General features: G+C 35.8%; 1 protein-coding gene across 7 annotated transcripts in view; it reads right to left on the reverse strand.

Annotated features, from left to right (window-relative positions):
* LOC127635642 (PH and SEC7 domain-containing protein 3-like) overlaps nt 1-20,367 on the reverse strand; it is a 186,415-nt gene that overhangs the window by 38,639 nt on the left and 127,409 nt on the right. The window contains exon 1 of one of the 7 annotated variants that reach the window (XM_052115817.1): nt 5,651-6,085. The exons of the other annotated variants lie outside the window; for them this stretch is intronic. Coding sequence (XP_051971777.1) covers nt 5,651-5,821 — 171 coding nt within the window. The 5' untranslated portion in view covers nt 5,822-6,085. Of the gene's footprint in view, nt 1-5,650; nt 6,086-20,367 lie in introns of those variants that run through there. 7 annotated transcript variants of the gene reach the window in all.

The raw sequence follows: 20,367 nt of genomic DNA on the forward strand, positions 1-20,367 counted from the left end.
TGATTGGCAGATATTTAACAATGATAATCAGTTCATAGATTCAGAATTTTATAACACAAAGTTTTATTTTAACATGGTTGGCTGTGATTGGATGATGCTGGTGGCCATTATTTTTTAATAAGAATGATTAATTCAGCTACAGGTGAAACTCGAAAAATTAGAATATCGTGCAAAAGTTCATTAATTTCAGTAATTCAACTTAAAAGGTGAAACTAATATATTATATAGACTCATTACAAGCAAAGTAAGATATTTCAAGCCTTTATTTGATATAATTTTGATGATTATGGCTTACAGCTTATGAAAACCCCAAATTCAGAATCTCAGAAAATTAGAATATTACATGAAATCAATAAAAAAAGGATTTTAAATACAGAAATGTCGGCCCTCTGAAAAGTATAATCATGCATATGTACTCAGTACTTGGTTTGGGCCCCTTTTGCATTAATTACTGCCTCAATGCGGCGTGGCATGGATGCTATCAGCCTGTGGCACTGCTGAGGTGTTATGGAAGACCAAGATGCTTCAATAGCGGCCTTCAGCTCTTCTGCATTGTTTGGTCTCATGTCTCTCATCTTTCTCTTAGTAATGCCCCATAGATTCTCTATGGGGTTCAGGTCAGGCGAGTTTGCTGGCCAATCAAGCACAGTAATACCATGGTCATTGAACCAGGTTTTGGTACTTTTGGCAGTGTGGGCAGGTGCCAAGTCCTGCTGGAAAATGAAGTCAGCATCTCCATAAAGCTTGTCTGCTGAAGGAAGCATGAAGTGCTCTAAAATGTCCGGTAGACGGCTGCGTTGACTCTGGACTTAATAAAGCACAGTGGACCAACACCAGCCGATGACATGGCTCCCCAAACAACACAGACTGTGGAAACTTCACACTGGACTTCAAGCATCTTAGATTGTGTGCCTCTCCATTCTTCCTCCAGACTCTGGGACCTTGGTTTCCAAATGAGATGCAAAATTTGCTCTCATCAGAAAAGAGGACTTTGGACCACTGAGCAACAGACCAGTTCTTTTTTTCTTTAGCCCAGGTAAGACGTTTGACATTTGAAGCCCATGTCCAGGACCCGTCTGTGTGTGGTGGCTCTTGATGCAGTAACTCCAGCCTCAGTCCACTCCTTGTGAAGCTCCCCACACATTTGAATGGCCTTTTCCTGACAATCCTCTCCAGGCTACGGTCATCCCTGCTGCTTGTGCACCTTTTTCTTCCACACTTTTCCCTTCCACTTAACTTTCTATTAATGTGCTTTGATACAGCACTTTGAGAACATCCAACTTCTTTTGCAATTACCTTTTGAGGCTTTCCCTCCTTGTGGAGGGTGTCAATGATGGTTTTCTGCACAACTGTCAGGTCAGCAGTCTTCCCCATGATTGTGAATTCAACTGAACCAGACTGAGAGACCATTTAAAGGCTCAGGAACCCTTTGCAGGTGTTTTGGATTAATTAGCTGATTAGAGTGTGACACTTTGAGCCTACAATACTGAACCTTTTCACAATATTCTAATTTTCTGAGATTCTGAATTTGGGGTTTTCATAAGCTGTAAGCCATAATCATCAAAATTATATCAAATAAAGGCTTGAAATATCTTACTTTGCTTGTAATGAGTCTATATAATATATTAGTTTCACCTTTTAAGTTGAATTACTGAAATTAATGAACTTTTGCACGATATTCTAATTTTTCGAGTTTCACCTGTATATAGAAAATCAGCTGTAATGTTTGCAACGTCTCAAAACATGAATTACCAACACTCCTGGAAACAAACTATTTGATGAAAAAAATCTAACTTTTTATAGCTTGGTATTATTTTTAATTTCCCAACTTATTCCCACTGTCCACATATGTGCTTTGCTTGGTTATTAGGTGCTACTAGTTACAAATCAAAAAGGGAAATGGAAAATGCACACATCAGTCATGCTCGGGTCTCCAGAGGTTCAAACATGTGCCATGTCAAAACAGAAAGTGTCCCACTTTACCAGTTTTCATACTGTGATTTATATTGTATATGATGTAATCTGGCCGTAACACTGACGTGAAACTCAGCAGGCAGTCAGGCAGCTTTTTTCTCATCACACTATCACATGGCACTAAAAACACAACAACTGATGTTACATGAAGCTGTTAGATGACACATGATGGGTCAGAGCCTGTACATTTGCTTTCTGCAACACAATTATGTGTTTTCGTTGAATCCAGAGGTTGCGTTAACCAAAAATGTAAAAAAATTAATCTATTGCGTTTCTCTACTTTTGAACCATTCTCACTGTATCTAATGCTAATAGGGTGTGAAAATTAAAGAAAATTTGAGATTTTAAAGAAACTAACCCAGGAGAGACACACACATGAGGATTTAAGGTGAAACATGAGAGATTGCAAGTACAGGCCAGTAGAATAATTCTTTAAACACTGCTTAATAAATTAGTTGATCAGATCTGGTAATTCTTGGATTGTGAGAGCAGAATAAAAAGAAGCCATTAACCTACAACACAGTGTTTGATCAGACTAAAAGAGAAGTTCTTGTGATATGTTAAAATACCAAGTGTTACCTAATTTTACTGACAGATAAAAACAAAGCATAACTATAAATGAACAACCCAGTTTATTAAAATGACAGATAATGATTATTTGATATGATTATTATTTATATGAAAATTTAAAGGGTCAGGGTACTGTTAGGCACTTTGGATAAGAAAGCATCTAAGTTTCATTAGGTCAAATGTGTTGTGTTTTAGATGTTAAAATTATTTATCCTATTCCAGTTTAATATTCAGAGAGAATTATAGTAGAGGTAGAACGATATATTAGTTTTACCAATTATTCAGTGCTGATAGATGCCGATAGATGCATTTATAGGGTTTATGTCCATGTTACTCTGCTTAAATTCTTCAGTATAACAGCGGCCTCTAGAGGTCAAATAAAAACAATCATCTGGAGGATTGTTGTATTTTAACCTTTTTTATATTGACAAATAATTGTTTAGATAAATGATTAGATAATCAAGCATTCTAAATTGCAGCAAGGGTATGCAAAGAAAAAAAAAAACAGCTATATGGAAATGTGCCCTGTCAGCACATACATTGTGTTTCCAACTTCATATCTTGTTAATAATAATAGGCTAAACCTATTTAATCATTTAACTTAATCTTGTGAAATACACATACACAAAACCTTTCATCTGACGACTACGTAGGATATAACAAGCTTAATTTAGTAAATTATTAATTATAAGTCATTTCTAAATAAGTGTCCATTGTGTATATGGGCTTGTTTATAGTTAAAAGTCCTGTTATTTGTTTCTGGTTATTATTGGGATTTTGGTTCAATAAAGTGCACCTGGGATTGAATTCATTTTGCATTCTTGTAGCCTCAATGTATGTGCTTGTTTTCAGTAAGAAAAGACAAAAACATTTTTTTAACATTCTATAAATCGATTAAAAAAAAATAATCAGCTGATTAATCAGTTATCTGCCTTTTCCACTTCCTTAGTTATCAATATCTAAAATCCAGCAAAATCCACTATCGGACGACCTCTAAACTCTAAGTTTAAGGCCAATTTACAGTTCTGTGTCGAACTTACGCCGTAGCCTGACACGCACCTCTGTAACTGTAACCATGTGCCTTTGTAATCAGAAACAGTCCTCTAGGATAATGAAAAGAGGTTGCATAAAATTGTATGTAAGATTAAGGTTAATGCATCATATCACATTGTATTTGGGCTCATTTCAATCGGGAGCATGTGCTGTTTTTCTATTCTGCTTATGTTTCATTAGGTTACATGTGAAATGTGACAAAAAGGCACATCTATTTACAACTTATAAACTCTGTGCTTTTACTCTTGGGGCTTTTACTCAGTATTAGGGATGTTAATAAATAACAGATAATTGATTATTTGTTGTTAATAATTTGATCAATTAAGTTTATCGAATCAATTTCAGCATAAATAAATGACGATATTTACGTGTTAAAAGTACAACATGACAGCAAGCACACTTGTGTCATCCTCAGCGACAATCATGTCAGTTCTCACCTGAAATGTCAACAGTGTAGAGGTGTTACTGTACTCACATATCCCACAATCTACAACATGAAGTTTTAACAAACTCAAACATTTGTCTTTTATACAACTTATTATTAATAGTAATACATTAAATGTAAATTCTTGTTAATTCATTTAAACAGCCTGAATGTATAAAAAATACACTGAACTACACATATATTAAGAGGAAAATACTTGCATTTCTGAAGTGTATCTATTTAAATGATATTTTAAACAGAAGGCTACATCCACATCCTTACTTTGGATGTTTCATGTTTTCACGTTTCCTAAAGGAATTATTTTACAATGTTGACTCTTCCAAGTGAATTAGCATGAATAACTCTTTGTATAAATAAAGCTTTGATAGAAGAAAAATATGCATCTTGTATTATCTGAATTTCATGCTGTTAACCACTAATAATTTATTACTGTAATTGTTAATGATTCATTGATTTTCATTCATAATTGTTAACAATTTTAGATTAAGAAAATCTCTTAACATTTGCAACTCTACTTAATATATTTTTGGTCTGTGAGTGAAACAATGTTTGTTGTACTGAATTTCAGACCTTTCCAATCTATATGATGTTTTGTCTGTATGTTTGACACTATAGTGTACAGTCAATAATCATATTTCATCCTTTATAAATCTTCTAATCTATCAGCAAAAAAACACCTGTTAACAGTTGGTAATTTTACCTGTATGCGTTGTCTCTGTAAAGTGGAATATTTAATTAGTTTAATCAAAAGTGAAGTGCAAACGTTAAAAGGAGTAGAAACACATTAAAGGCATGTTCACTGCCCGCAGCACACACACACACATTACAGACTGTTAACAGCAAACACTTGAAGTGAATGTGAGAGACTCAGTGACTGAGTTACACTGGATAGGACAGAACTGTCATAAACGCTGTCTGTGAATTATAAATCAACCACAGAGACACTGCGAACTCGGGTCAAGGTGACACATTAATACCGTCACAATAACTGATATTAACAACACCATGCATCTCAAACAATTACTGGCACAAATGACAAAACAGGCGTCTTGAAAGCATCCATCACTTTAAAAGGCAAACTGCTGCCCGTCAGCTTCAGCTCCACATATAAATCTAGTGTAAAGACAGCATTCACTCGTCTGGTGGGAAATGCAGCATTTGGTGAGTGCCAGTATTGCGCCCACTGCTGCAGGCACAAACGCATTATACAAGCTGCAATAGTTATTTACTCTGGTGCTTTAGATAACATGCTGAAATAACAGCTGCATGACATTGTCAATAAACAGTGTTATAGCTTAAAATCCACTAGTCCAGTCCACTAATCCCTGTTGAAAAGACTAGTGCTGGTCACCAGTCTATGTTGTGTTTTGGATGCTGTTTTGCTCCCTTTGTAAACCAGCTTTATTAGAAAGATCAGCATTGTTTCAGCTGCTGAATAACATGGCAAAGCTGGTCTAGCAAAACCAACTTGGACCATCATGGAAATTCATGCTGGTCTTTTCAGCACCGATGCCAGGAATTATTGTAATGAAGCAAAAAACAAACAAACAAACAAAAAAACAAAAACACAAAAATAATGTCTATTCCTAGCACAAAAACAGATTTTACCTTGTCCTTTTTGGGTGGTCCCATGTTGAAGTCAGCAGAATTGGACACTTTGAGGGACTTGGAGCGATGCTGTGGCTGACGCCTGAGTGACTCCTCGCGGCCGTACTTGACGGAGCCGCTGGCCCGCATGCGGACCTTACCGGTCCCCTGAACGCTGTTTACCCCGATCATGATGACCAATTAAAGCCTGTTCACATGCACACGGCACGAGAGAGGAGAACGAGCGTGGCAGTGAACCCGTGGATTTCTCTGCTCGACAGGAGGGACGCGTGGAGATGAGCCAGCGGGCCAGAAGACAGGAAACGAGTGAAAGTGAATAAGAAAGCGAACAGAGCTCTGCAGAAATATCTGCCTGCCTTCAAGACACAAGTGGTGCAGGTCTCTCACACATCCCTCGATGAGTGTTTGGATACAGAGAGAGAGTTTCCCTGGAAGCAACACGTCACTGACTGGAGGAGTCAGAGAGAGAGAGAGAGAGAGAGAGAGAGAGAAACAAGCTCCTCCCGTTCTGAAGTGAGCCAATGTTGAGATGGATTCATTTATATTTTAAACAGCTGATGTGTGCTGCCCAGCACCTCAAGGCTGTGGTCTGGTCATTAACATCACAGGATGTTAACCAGGAGATAATCAGCACTAGCCAAAGCAAGCAACAACCAAAACTAAATATTTTCAAAATCAACTAGTTACCTAATCTTTTACCTACAGTTTGCTGTATAACAGCCCTGTAAAATATAAGGCTGGTTTCAGGTTCACCTGACCCCTACTAAAAAGGTTTGTTGGTGAGAGCTTATATAAAACATGTTCTTGCATTCAAAAACAGTTAGAGCGAGCACAATGGAATGAAACAAAACGCACAAGTCGCATTTTAACTTTTAACACACAACACTCATGCAGCACACCTACCTTTTCCACCCTGTCTCTGGCACTCTGTCTGAAATGGTCAGTTTCTGTGTACTACCCCTTTAAGACTTCCATATTAGGGATGGGTTTTGATACAGATTTCCCGATTTGATTCCGATTCACAAGCTCTCAATTTGATTTGATTATGATTTCGATTCGATATCGATTTATATATTTCAGTTATAATGACCATTTTGTTTTCATATGAAAGAAAGGACCTTCTAACTAAGTACATTATGAAAATATATATTGTACTTATTATATTTTATTAATTGTTCATCATTTTAGTCACATTTTGTCTTCTTAAAAATTAACAAATCAATGTATTAAATAAAAAATAAGATATTATATTTCACCTATTATTTTTTGTTACACATTTATTGTTTAATTACATGATTTGTACTATTTACAAGTATTTACATTGATTTGTAGAACTCATGCTAAAACACTTTAAAGTGTAAAGAGCGTCTGTAAATGTGCGAGTGTTAACAAGAGAGATTTGAATGACTATATCTCATCTGTGCTATGCATGATTTGAATTAAATGTTTCTTTTATGTTGATCAACAGCTGATGAAATTAAGGTTGTAATGCATTGAAAAAATTATCTTGTTACCCACCCATATTCAATATACAGTACTTGCCCATTGTGCTATGATTGGCTAACATCTTATAAAACATAAAAATAAACGCCCCCCACCATAACAATTGCAGAACAGTTTTTTTTTTCCAAGAATTAAAGAAAATATGCAAGCTATTTACAAAATCCCTTGAAAGCAGGCAGTCTAGGCAATCATTGATAGCTGTATCAATGTGAAGCACGCAATCACACTACTAGAATAGTTTGACTGAAATAACAACAGACAACTTAACAAAGATGGCACTCTTTTGCTCGCCAATACTTATATTATTAGGCATACACATTTTTTTTTAATAGAATATAATGTTATTTATAACACAGGTCTCAGGAATACTTGACTCTCATTGGCGCCAACCAATGGGGATTAAGACGTCTCAGACCGCTCATTCGGGTATTGAGATCTTTCCTGCTTCTTGGATCACTGTGTAATCTCTACAGTTAAAATAATAAAATAATTTAAATGCAAATAAAAGATTAATGTGCATTTATTTATTTATTTGGCAAGCAGTCTTTACTAAGTGGGATACTCAACAGAAAGAAGCCGAAAACTAATTAAATAATTTCAACACAAATCAATATTTTATGTCCATTTATTTTGGCTAGTAGCCATAAAATAAGTAAGATCATGTACAATCAAATGGCTGTTATTGCAAAATAAACCCTTAGAGGGCGATCAGGACCCCGACGCGAAGCTACCACTCAGTGTTTGGATCATGATCATGGTTTATTTGCCATAAAAACAGCTGACTACACAATTCCTCATAACAAAAATATACAGACAGAAACAGAGGCATTCAATTTGTCACACACCAGCATTACTGTCCTATATAAATAACACGGCTCCGACGCATCCCTCCTATAAGTTTCATTGCAAAGCCTGAATCATACTGTTTCTCAATAGAATCCATAAAGATATGTACAGAGGAAATATACAGTCCCAGAAACTGTGTTTAAATAAATTTAACCCACATTCCTAATGTTGGGATCCTTTAAAAGGCTATACAGAGATGCATTTTGTCCACATCCACAATGTCTGTGTACTTTCCTCGACATCCTAATTTTTTGTTGGTTAAAACAAACTACAGTAACAATATTATCACTTTTAGTGTTGGAGTATCTCAATCACTCTCTCTTTCACCGCAACGATTACATGTGTTGTGAAGGTGGGGATATTCAAATAAACACCACATCCGGACGTTACGATGTTGCAGATTTTTTTTAAACATTAAATGCTCTTTTTGGACTGGCGAGGAAGTTTTGAGTTCTGAAACTTTCACAGTATGTTGAATCATACAGCTTGTCATCAGGAATCAGGAAAATCTGAACGTGTTTGGCTGTAGAGACGGTGCTGTAAAGGGGTGTATTTAAAGACACAACTTTTCTTAAAGAGTTTTACTGTGCAAACTGTTTAAAGCCATCTTTACACTGCATTCAGTTTGGACCATCTGAGGATGTAGAGTTTCCAGATTTGGTTTGAGCTTTGAAATGCATTGAAATATTTCAACTTGTGCGTCTAGACAATATGCAAGGCAAGGCAAGGCAAGGCAAGTTTATTTATATAGCACATTTCATACACAATGGTAATTCAATGTGCTTTACATAGAAGAGATTAAAATAAGAATAAAAAAATAAGAATAATTGAAACAGTTTAGAATCAAATAAAATAAAATACAGTACAAACAGTCGGACACACAGTGGCACAGTGCTCATTCAGTAAATGCACAGCTAAACAGATGTGTTTTGAGTCTGGATTTGAATGTGACTACTGTAGGAGCACATCTGATCTCTTCTGGAAGCTGGTTCCAGCTGCGACTGGCATAATAGCTAAAAGCAGACTCTCCTTGCTTAGAGTGAACCCTTGGTATTTCTAGCTGATGTGATCCTAATGATCCGAGTGATCTATTGGGTTTATATTCAGTGAGCATATCTGCAATATATTGAGGTCCTAGCCCATTGAGTGATTTATATACCAGTAATAATACTTTAAAATCAATCCTAAATGTAACTGGGAGCCAGTGTAAAGACCTGAGGACTGGTGTGATATGTTCATATTTTCTGGTTCTGCTCAGAATCCTGGCAGCAGCGTTCTGTATGAGCTGCTACTGTCTTATGGTCTTTTGGGAAGGCCAGTGAGGAGTCCATTACAATAATCCACCCTGCTGGTGATGAAAGCATGCACAAGTTTCTCCAGGTCTTGACTGGAAACAAAGCATCTAATTCTTGCAATATTTTTCAGATGATAGTATGCTGATTTAGTTATTGCTTTGACATGACTACTGAAACTAAGGTCTGACTCTAGAGACACACCAAGATTCCTGACTTGATTTTTAGTTGTTTGACCCCTAGCGTCAAGGTATGCATTCACCCTGAGAACGTCATCTTTGTTTCCGAACACAATGACTTCAGTTTTGTCTTTGTTTAACTGAAGAAAGTTTTGGCACATCCAACTGTTTAATTCATCAATGCATTGGCACAGGGAGTCAATGGGGCTGTAATCGTTAGGTGATAGGGCTAAGTAGATCTGTGTGTCGTCTGCATAGCTGTGGTAAGCAATTTGGTTCTTTCTCATTATTTGGCTCATTGGGAGCATATACAGGTTGAACAGGAGTGGTGCAAGAATTCAGCCTTGAGGGACTCCGCATGTCATGGACGTCCACTCAGAATTATGGTCTCCTATACTCACATAATAACCTCTCCCTTCTAAGACTTGAACCATTTTAGGACCATCCCAGAAAGCCCCACCCAGTTTTCCAGCCTGTCAAGAAGCATGTTGTGATCGACAGTGTCAAATGCAGCACTGAGGTTGAGTAGTACCAGTACTGATAATTTGCCTGTATCAGTATTTAAGCGAATATCGTTTATTATCTTTATGAGCGCGGTCTCTGTGCTGTGATACGATCGGAAACCAGATTGAAAATTTTCAAAGTATCCATTTGAGTTCAAGAATTTGTTCAGCTGATTGAAGACAACTTTTTCAATGATCTTGCCTATGAAAGGAAGATTTGAGATCGGTCTATAGTTGCTTAATATGGTCTTATCCAGATTGCTCTTTTTCAAGAGGGGCTTGACAACTGCAGTTTTCAGGGAGTTTGGAAAACTCCCAGAGACAAGTGAGGAGTTTATCACTTCTAGGAGATCTGCTTCTAAACAGTTGAACACACTTTTGAAAACCGATGTGGGAAGTGCATCAAGAGTGCAGGTTGATGTTTTAAGGTGCTGCACGGTTTCTTCCAAAATTTTGCCACCAATTTCTTTGAAATCAGACTTAGTAACTACTTTCTCAGGTTGTGGTTTGATTTGTCTGACCCCAGCACAACTCAAGGATGTGCTGATCACCTTTCTGATATTATTGATTTTTTCAGAGAAGAAAGAAGCAAACTCACTGCACTTGCTGTCTGAGAGCATTTCACTGGGAATCTGGCTTGGGGGGGTTTGTCAGTCTCTCTACAGTCGCAAAAAGAGTGCGTGTGTTGTTTAAGTTGCTGTTTATAATATTCGTGAAGAAAGTCTGTCTAGCTTTGCCTAGTTCCATATTAAAAGCATGGATGCTGTCTTTGTAGATGTTATAATGGACTACAAGTTTTGTCTTCTGCCACATGCGCTCTGCTTTTCTGCATTGTCTTTTCATATTTTGCACTGCTGTTGAGTTTCTCCAAGGTGCTTTTTGTCTGCCACTCTTCTTCCTGACTTTCACAGGAGCAATATCATCAATTACACTTCTAACATATGCGACCGCCAACCAGATGTGACATATTCTTTCAAAACACGAAGTGAGAAATAAGAATGGCTCGTGTCTTTAAATTTATTCTGAATGCCTGCTACATTAACAGATCAGATGGTTATGAATTTAGAAGTCAGAAATGATCATTTACGGCAACCACATCACAAAAGGTATTTGTAATTAAATGTCAGATTAAATTAAAAGAAGAAGAAGAAATACTGAGTGAATATTCATTATGAAATTAACTGAATTCATCTATTCAAATAGCACACATAGAAAAATGTCATTCTAAGGTTTGGAAGAAAACCACAAAAACAAACTCACAAAGCCAACAACCATTCTAACTTTCTTTAAAGCTTCATTGTCAGTTTTTGCAGGGACAGGTGCTCTAACATTGTTATTTGTGATTACCTTCTCCCTTGCAATGAATACAATTCATAGCAGGCAAATTGAAAGTTCATCACAACTGCCACTAGGAGGGCAAAATCTGCCAATGTGCCAATGTTGGAGACAGTAAAAGGCTAACAGCTAAAGCACAGCATGCTGTCAGCACATTAAAGCAAAAAGAAAAGAAAAGTACACTTGTATATAAATATGCAATGCAGCATTACCAAGCAACTTCTGCTTGGATCCACGGGTCATTCATGAAGCATGAAGTCAAATACAGAGCAGTTTCACAAAGCCAGACTTTTAACTATTAGGACAAATTCTGGTTCACCATGCAGCTTATTTTGGCCAAGAACTGCCCACTTAGACAGGAAGAGACTGTCTGACCGACATGTAAATCAACCAACAATAATTCACTTTGAGGGAAAGATCAATCTGAAATCGATGGCACCACAATTACCCAAAACCAACACGCCACTGCACAGCACTCAAAGCATGCGTCTGTATGACAATAGTTTGTTGTGAAACAACTGTATAAGATTCCACTTTTGAATGCAATAAGAATTTTCCCTCATAATCTTGAGGTGGTTTATGATAATAACATCTCTGGAATAATGAGAGAAATTGTAGTTCTTCAAACATTCCTTGCTTCAGGCAGCAATTCAAAGACCACTGATGAGAAATCCAACACCTCTGTATGATTTCAGCTGAAATTAATAATTCAGAGCACATACTAATGCTCAACCAACACATTAGGACTGGCTGAAATCATGCAAATGATGACGATTTGGCTTAAGCGGAATGGTTTAATTATTTCAACACACCAGTTGTGGCACTCTAATGATACAATCCATACTGCACACACAAATGCTGGGAACTTTGTCAAAATGGCAAGCTCCAATCTGATTGGCTGGCTTAACACAATTTACAGGAGTCAGTGCAAACACTTTTGTACAGAATCAGTTCACTAGGAGTGAAATGAACATTCTGAGGAAGAACTAGTCACACTGGGACATCCCAAGTACAACTCTACATTGTATTGCCATAAACAAATTGATTCCTCATTGCTTTTGAATGGACAGAAATTCAGAAAAGTCTAAACTCATTTCCATGGACTGGGGTACATGGGGCTGGGACTAACTAAGTGAGCGGTAAGAGATATGCGGTTCATCTGTTTGTGCAAAGACTATGGGAACTGCTCCAAGTTATGATAATATGGACTTTGCTCATGTGATGAAAGATATATTTATTCTGGGTGTTTGTATAGTACACATCTTTGTGCATCAGGAAATGACTGAATTCTCTGAATCTTTATTGATGTATCCTCACTAATATTGAGAGTGTTATAAGTTGTGCAATCTTTCAGAGAGGCAGCTGTGCTATTATTTACATAAATCATTTCCATGTTTTTTCCAATTAGATATTTCCATGCCAGTCTATTATTTAGTATTTACCCACCAAAGTCATATAGACAAAAACTGTGGTTCGTTCTATTGACATGTCGGTCTGGTAAAATGGACCAGACTTTATTCCAATAGTCAAAGGCCTGTCACTGTAAGTCTACTTCACATGTGACTTGTTTAATGTGCTGAGCTGTATGTACAGTATCATATCAAGGGTGAAGAATATGTCTCGTGCAGGATACACATTTTTAAATATGTTGCACATTCAAGGGAGAACATTAAAACAATTGCAAGAGCAGAGTCAAATCTGCATGTTTTATTACATTAAGGAAATGCCTAACATGCAAGACAAGAAGGAGAAACAATGAAGACACCGAGTGCCTCACAAACTGTTAGGATCAGACTGAAAAGACTAGCTATGTTTTTCAAAATAAACTTCAGCTGCTTGTTCGTAACATTGGGATTATTCAGAAGGATCTGCAGAGTGGCGGTTGCTTAGTATCTATCCTCCTTCCTCATTTACAAGTTTCTGAAAACCCAATAGGCATCACTGACGTGTACTGTACATGTGGGCGTGTTCATGTGCTCGTGGTTGTGCCATCGCAAGCATTAAGATTTCTGAATATGTTATTTTTACTGTTTCAATAAGTGTTCAAGGCAGGAAGCTTTGAGTTCTGAAAGTTTGAGTGTTTACATAGTACATTATACATAAATCATGTTTCCTATGATATTGATCCTTATAATGAGCAGGGTTTGACCAGGACTATTTAAACAGCAGCATAGAACTGATCAATTATCTAATTAATCGCAACTTCATTTGAACTATCCTGACATCGATTCTTAAAATTACAAGATGCATCTTTTACTCGGTGCCTGAGGTGCTCATTACATCAATCACAAGACAACCACTGCTTGATCTCATTAACAGGCCAAAAGGAAAAGAGAGGGAGAGACTACACAAACAATGACAATGTTAAAGATCCATGTTTTTCCATTCTCCCGCACTGTTTGACTGAATGAGAGTCGGTATATGTGCGCATGTGATCAGAGAACTTATGCACATAAACTGAAAAATACACTTCTGTGATTCTTTGGAGTGGTTAAAAAATGAGTTACTTCAACCTAAGTGTATGTAAGCTTCTGACTTCAACTGTATTTATTTTCTTGAGTATGAGTAGCATTCATTTAAATATTGGATAAATCATTTCTTCCAGCAACCGTTCAGACAGACATGTTTTCACACTAAAAAAGCAAAACGCACCAAATACAGCAGAACGCTGGTGTCTCAAGACGCGTTTGTATCAGTTGAAGAAGTTCTTTTTAACTTGACACAGCCTTTAAAAATGCAGTGCTCCTGTGAGAGATCCTAAAAACACAGTGAAACGTGACGCAAACATCTATCTAGTGAATGTTTATATGGAAAACGATTGAAAAACATCATTTTTGCAAAAACCTGTTCCGTTTGAACGGACCCTTGTTCACATGACAGCATGTGAACATAAATTCATAAATATCCTGATACTGTTTTACAGTGTGAGAAACCACTCCAAATGATTCAGTGAGAGTGCAGTCCGTCAAGAATTGATTCAGACAGTTTTGAAGCCTGTTTGGCCGATTCACTGAAAAGAACCGACTCAAAAGTATTATTCATTTGCAAATTGGGCATTGCTAGTTCTTTTAAAAAGCCAACACATTTCATGATTGGTGAAATATTCTGAGAGTAAATATTTCTCAGGTCAGTCTGAGCACTCATGATACGCACAGCTGTACAGATGCAGGGGCCACTAATTGTATATGAAATATAAATATAAAGAGATATAAAAAAAAATGACTGAATTTCATTCTCCCTTGTGTTTATTTAATGAAAAATATTTATTTTTAAATAGATTTTATTGAAAGTCTTTAAAATATTGAATCTACTTGGCTACAATGGCTGTTTGGATTAAATGATGGTTCCTCTGATAAAAAATAACAACACTTTTCAGCCATTTTAGAGCAAATACATAATTATTATACACTGAAAAAAAATAGAGATATAATTTAAGACAAATTGCCCAGCCCTAAGCCTAATTAAACATGCCTCTCTTCTAGTAAGCCATTAATATTAATACAATAACACAGAAAATACCATTCTGCTTTTTAACTACAGTTAGGATTTGCTTTAGTGAAAAATCCAAACTCAACTGATCAGATCTTAACTTTAGACTTAAGATAGAACTCTCTGTAATACGCCCCCAGTAATTTAAGTAGTTTATAGAACATTTCATGACTTTTTTCAATTTCTGAAAGTTTACTTTTTTTTTATTTTTATATATTTATTGGTTTGTTATTATCATAAATTCAGCACAAAAAACTCAAAAAGTTGCTTTGTACATTTAAGATTATACCACATGCTAATTTGCATCTCAGGTCCCTAGATAGGCTTTTTTTATTATTAAAAACAACACAAATCAAGCAATATAATCTAATTATAGAAATATGAATAAATGGCTTAATAAATACTAAGGTTGCTCCCAACCCTGGTGACATACAGTATTAAACAATTAGACCAAAAATTCATTAAGAATGAGTAGAGCTCTGGTTTCTTTTAAACCAGCACTTAACCAATATTATGAAAGATTTTATGTCTGTAACTGATTTTATTTCAGATGGTAGCAGAGTTAGGAACCCTTCACAGAAAAGGCCCTTTGCCCAGAGATGTTCTGCAATAGTCAACCCTACAGTTACCATTCATTGTTCTACTACCATCCTGTCCATTTAGCAATTTTACATAATACCTGTGGGGCTTTATTTTGGATACATTTATACATACATTTTATGTAGGACCAATTGATAAAATGTTAAAACTAAGAAGTTTAAATATTGCAATGATGCACAAGATTTGGTTTATTTTCCATAATTTGTAAAGCCTGATTGTAAAGTGATATTATACAATCTACTGTGGATTGCAATACAGATTGGAAACTGTAATGCAATATGTAATATGAGTGTTTCTTTATATTTTCTATTAGAGAAACACAAAGAAACTGTTTTTCTGAAGTTCAAAGTGAGGTGGTTATTTTGGAGCCACTGTGATATCCCCTCCAGGTTGGCATTTAAAATCTAAGCTGTTTTTGCTGGTATTTTAGCTGATGCATAAAATATGGTGTTGTCAGCATAAAGCTGACACTTAATATCTGGGCAGAAAATTGGCAAATCATTTATAAATAAACTAAAAAGCAATGGACCTAAAATGTAACCTTGGGGTATTCCTAGTTTATTGTTAAAACATTAACAGGATTTTTCCTGTTCAATTTTTACATGTTGCTCTCTTTTAGTAGGTAAGAGACCAACCACTCAAATGTTTGATTACAAAAATTAAAAGCAGTTAATTTAGACAAAAGAATAGCACGGTTAAGAGTGTAGAATGGCTTTTTAACAGGTCAATAAAAACGTCTCGCACAACATGCCCCTGATCTAAAGAATGTCAGTTTGCAGTTTCCGTTGAGTGCTTGGACCTAAAACCAAACTGCTGCGGGTGGAGGAAATGATTACTCTAAGTGATTTATTAATTGTTCTGCCACTACTTGCTCTAAAACCTTAGACATAACAGATCAAATCAAAATTGGATGATAATTTGAGACCAAATTGGAATCTTCAGACTTAAAAATGTTAGTAATAATAGCTTTTTCCCAATTTTCTGGGAATTGACTTTCCCTAATGAATAAGTTTAAGTGAGATTATGGAACTGACAATAGAGCTATATTTCTTAAAAACAAATTGCTATCCAAGTTGTAAATATCTTTTGCTGTAGATTTTTATTTATAGTTTCTTTATGATTTCACTTATTTCATCAGTTTCCATAACACAAAAAAGGGGTTTGGTAATTCATCTTTGGACAGTTTTAGTGTAAAATTGAACCTTCTGCTGAGGCTATAAAATATGTGTTAAATTTGTGCCCAATAATGGCTTTATCACTTACAATCTCTCCCTTTATTTGCAGCTCTTTGATTCTCTGATTACAGGTTTTATTTGTAAAATTATTAAATTGTTTTAATAAAATTGAACTTTGTCCATTAGCGTCCTATACAAGTTGAATGTAATATGATACTTTTGAATTGCGCAGTTCTTGTACTACGTTGTTTCTAAGACTTTTAAGTTATTTTTACTTCATTTAGAAAACAAAGCAGTTTTTTAAGCAATGACTAGTTTTTTCATAAGATTATGGATATCACTATTTGGCCATGGAAATTATTTTCTTTTTATGGAGCATTTCTAAAGTATATAGTTTTTATCCACCAATTTAGTCACTATTTCAGTTAAAGAATTGCAAAAAGACATCATTTATTCGCAAGACATTATCCCAATTAGCATTAGTCATCTCTGTTTCAAACTGTGTTCATTTGGAATTCGGTACCCCAAACGTGACTCTATCAAATCCACGATTTTGATGTCGTTGTAAACGTTGTTTCATTATTTTTTGAACGTAAGCACCAAATTGTGGTCTGATCCTGTTTTTGTGATTCAGTCTCGTCTATTGGTAAAATTGAGGTCAATTAAAGTTGTCCCACTTTTTGTTATTCTTGTTGGACTTTTACTAAGATGGTGGTTCTTAAATTTAGTCATAATAATATAAAAAAAAAACTGTTTTATCCAAACAGTTGATGTTATAATCTCCATACAATATTGTTTCAGAGTGATTATCAAACATTTTCATTAAAATCTTTTTTTCATCATGACGTATGACAGGGGATTATAAAAAACAATAACATTAATATTCATAAGAGGAAAGAGGGTAAACCCTAGAATCTCAAGCGTAGTATTTAATTCCTTACAATTACGTAAATACCGCACCACCCCTGCCCGATGATCTATCTTTTCTAAAACAAACATGTCCAGGAATATCTTATCATACTTGTCAAAGTATTACATTGAAGCCATTTTTAACTTAAACAAATATAATCTAAGTTTGATTCAGTAAATAATACATGAATTTGATCTTTAACTACAAATTTTTAAGTGTCCACCTAGAATTCCTCTTGGATTCGATTTAATGTCCCACACTGATTTTGCATGATTAACAGTTTGAAAGAACAAGTGCTGTTTCTGTTTTAGTGTCGCTGGACTTCTGTCCGTCACTGACCTCAGTGCACCTGAGTCTCAGTAGTACCTTGAGGCCCTGCACATGCACCCTTCTTCTTTCGCTGACTTCGCCCTGACCAAACCTGCATGTCCTCCACCAACCACAACACATGAGCCTAGACCGGCATGTCCGCTAAGCTACACGTGAGAATCTCCACAACCTTTGCTGGAATGCAACCGCATCTCCAACACTTCTCTACAAAGAGACACTGCGGATCCAGGCATTCACCAGCACCAAACCCCACCGCCGGTGCTACACTCCCTGCAGCGTCACCTAGCCTGCCTTGGAGAATAAAGTCCCCCATTGGTCCAGCTGGTTCTATAGGTGTTGAACTTGGGAAGATATTACTCAATTGTTCTCCCATAGCAGGTCCAGGATTTAGATGTAGGTCACAGGCCAGCAGCAATATAATATATAATCACCTCATCAGGTGATGGAGTTTGATGAACTTTTAGTGAGTTATTGTTGGAAGCTAGCTCCAAACAACAGCAGATCGGCAGTAAAACCCCTTTGCTTTTGTTGATTTGTTTTGTGATCATCTTTTAGCACTCTTGATTAAATATTTAAAAGTACTGACATATAAAATAAAAAAATGCTTGATAAAAGTGGAGCCTAACAAACCACTCATTGCCTTGGCAGCCATCTTTGTTGAATACTTGATACTGCTGTTATAAAAACTGCTCATATTTACCTTTAATCTATTGTTCTTATTTGGTTTATTGCTTGTAATTTTTTCTTTTCTTTAACTTAATTACTAACTGTTTACTCAAAACAACGTTTACTCAAATTATTTAGTATTTTGTTATGGTATTGAAACTGGTTTTGACTTCCATCAAATTACTTTCAACTGTAATAATATAGACATTGTAACTGAAATGTACCCCCAGTTAATTGTAATAAAATAAAACTGAATTGAACTCCGAATCGAATTGGAAAATCTGTTTAAAACACAAAAAATGATGCACACACATGAAGAACATTTTCTTAATATAATTCTCAGCAGGTTTGTCATCAGGTTATTTAAGATCATGGTCACATGCCAGACAATATGCCTTAATGTTTGAGTGAGCCAATGGACTGAAGCATCATCACACCCATCTGTTCCCTACAGCGCTGCACAGTGCATGCCTACCCAAGCAACCTGCAGCCAAACACATCTATCACACTCACTCTGAGACGTACAAGTCCAACTGAATAATAATAATTATTCACATTGCAGAATGGTTTCAGAAACTGTTTGAAAAGATCAACAGAATATTCTAAATAATTTGCCATTTAAATCAAAAGAAAATACTTTTATATATTCTAGTATGTTAACATAATATAAATAAGCTCGGACAGCTGCTGTTGAAAGACTCTATTAGGGTCTAAAATTTACTTTTAGTTTTGGATATTTCACAACACCTAATCCAGTGCCAGACAGAAATCTCATTGGTCTAAAATTCCACTTCCCATGACAGTATATTAAACGTAAAGCATGTTCTGACTAGGTGTGATTTTTTTGCTCTTCAGAGAATTGCACATTCAGGGAGACACTTGCTGCTGCACCTAGACACGGTAAATGCTTAGAACTGTTATAAGGTCCTATTCAGCATGCAGTTAACGGATTGTGATTTATTGAATCAAAGCGCTTTACAATGCTACTGGCAGCAACTCTAATTGAATGAAATCCTAATGAGGTCAGCCTGCTGAACATTAAACTCACCTCATTTTATACCCTCATTAAAGCAGCACAGCCCAGTGTAACCTACAGATGAATGCACAGTACGTATATAAAGTACAGCTTTTTCTTCATTTCATCATTTGAGAAAATACAAAATTCTAAAAGATTCACTATTTTCCAAGCGACACTGTAATAATAACTGTAGTGATAATTATGAAAGCCGGATCCCGCTTTGGAATAAACTAATTAAAAAAGGTATTATTGCGACTGTATCTCAAACCATATTTTTTTGTGAGATATAATGTAAAATAAAGTGTGAGTTTACAGTATATCTCACAATTGTGATATATTACATTTACAGGTTATCACATATATACACATTTGTATTTTATTTATTGTGACTACATCTCACATTTTCAACTTTATTGCTTCTTGCAAGTCTGATTTGATATCTAGGAATTGTGAGTTTTGTTTCTCGCAATTGTGTCTTTATATCTCACAATTTTAAGTTCATTACTTGCAAATGCAACATTATATTTCGCAAATGCTACATTATATTTCAAAATTGCAACTATGTATTGCAATTGAGACTATGACACTAATAAGTTGCAGCACTTTAGCATGTGGTATTTCAGTGCAAAAACCTGCGTCTTATTCACTAACCACCCACAATCTATTTTAGTAGGCGCAGTCAGCACTGAAATTGCGCTGCATCTTAAGTATTTAAATGAAGTCATTGTCATTCCTTTCAGAACAAAATAAGCTTCCTTTCTTTGTAAATTACGCTCATTGTTGATTGCGCTTCATTCACAAAAACCGCGTGGTGCAATTTATATCACACTATTAACGCAAATGAATGTAGGCAGTAAAATGAATTTTATTT

This window comes from Xyrauchen texanus, chromosome 43 (assembly GCF_025860055.1).
Source record: "Xyrauchen texanus isolate HMW12.3.18 chromosome 43, RBS_HiC_50CHRs, whole genome shotgun sequence".
Lineage (NCBI taxonomy): Eukaryota > Metazoa > Chordata > Actinopteri > Cypriniformes > Catostomidae > Xyrauchen > Xyrauchen texanus.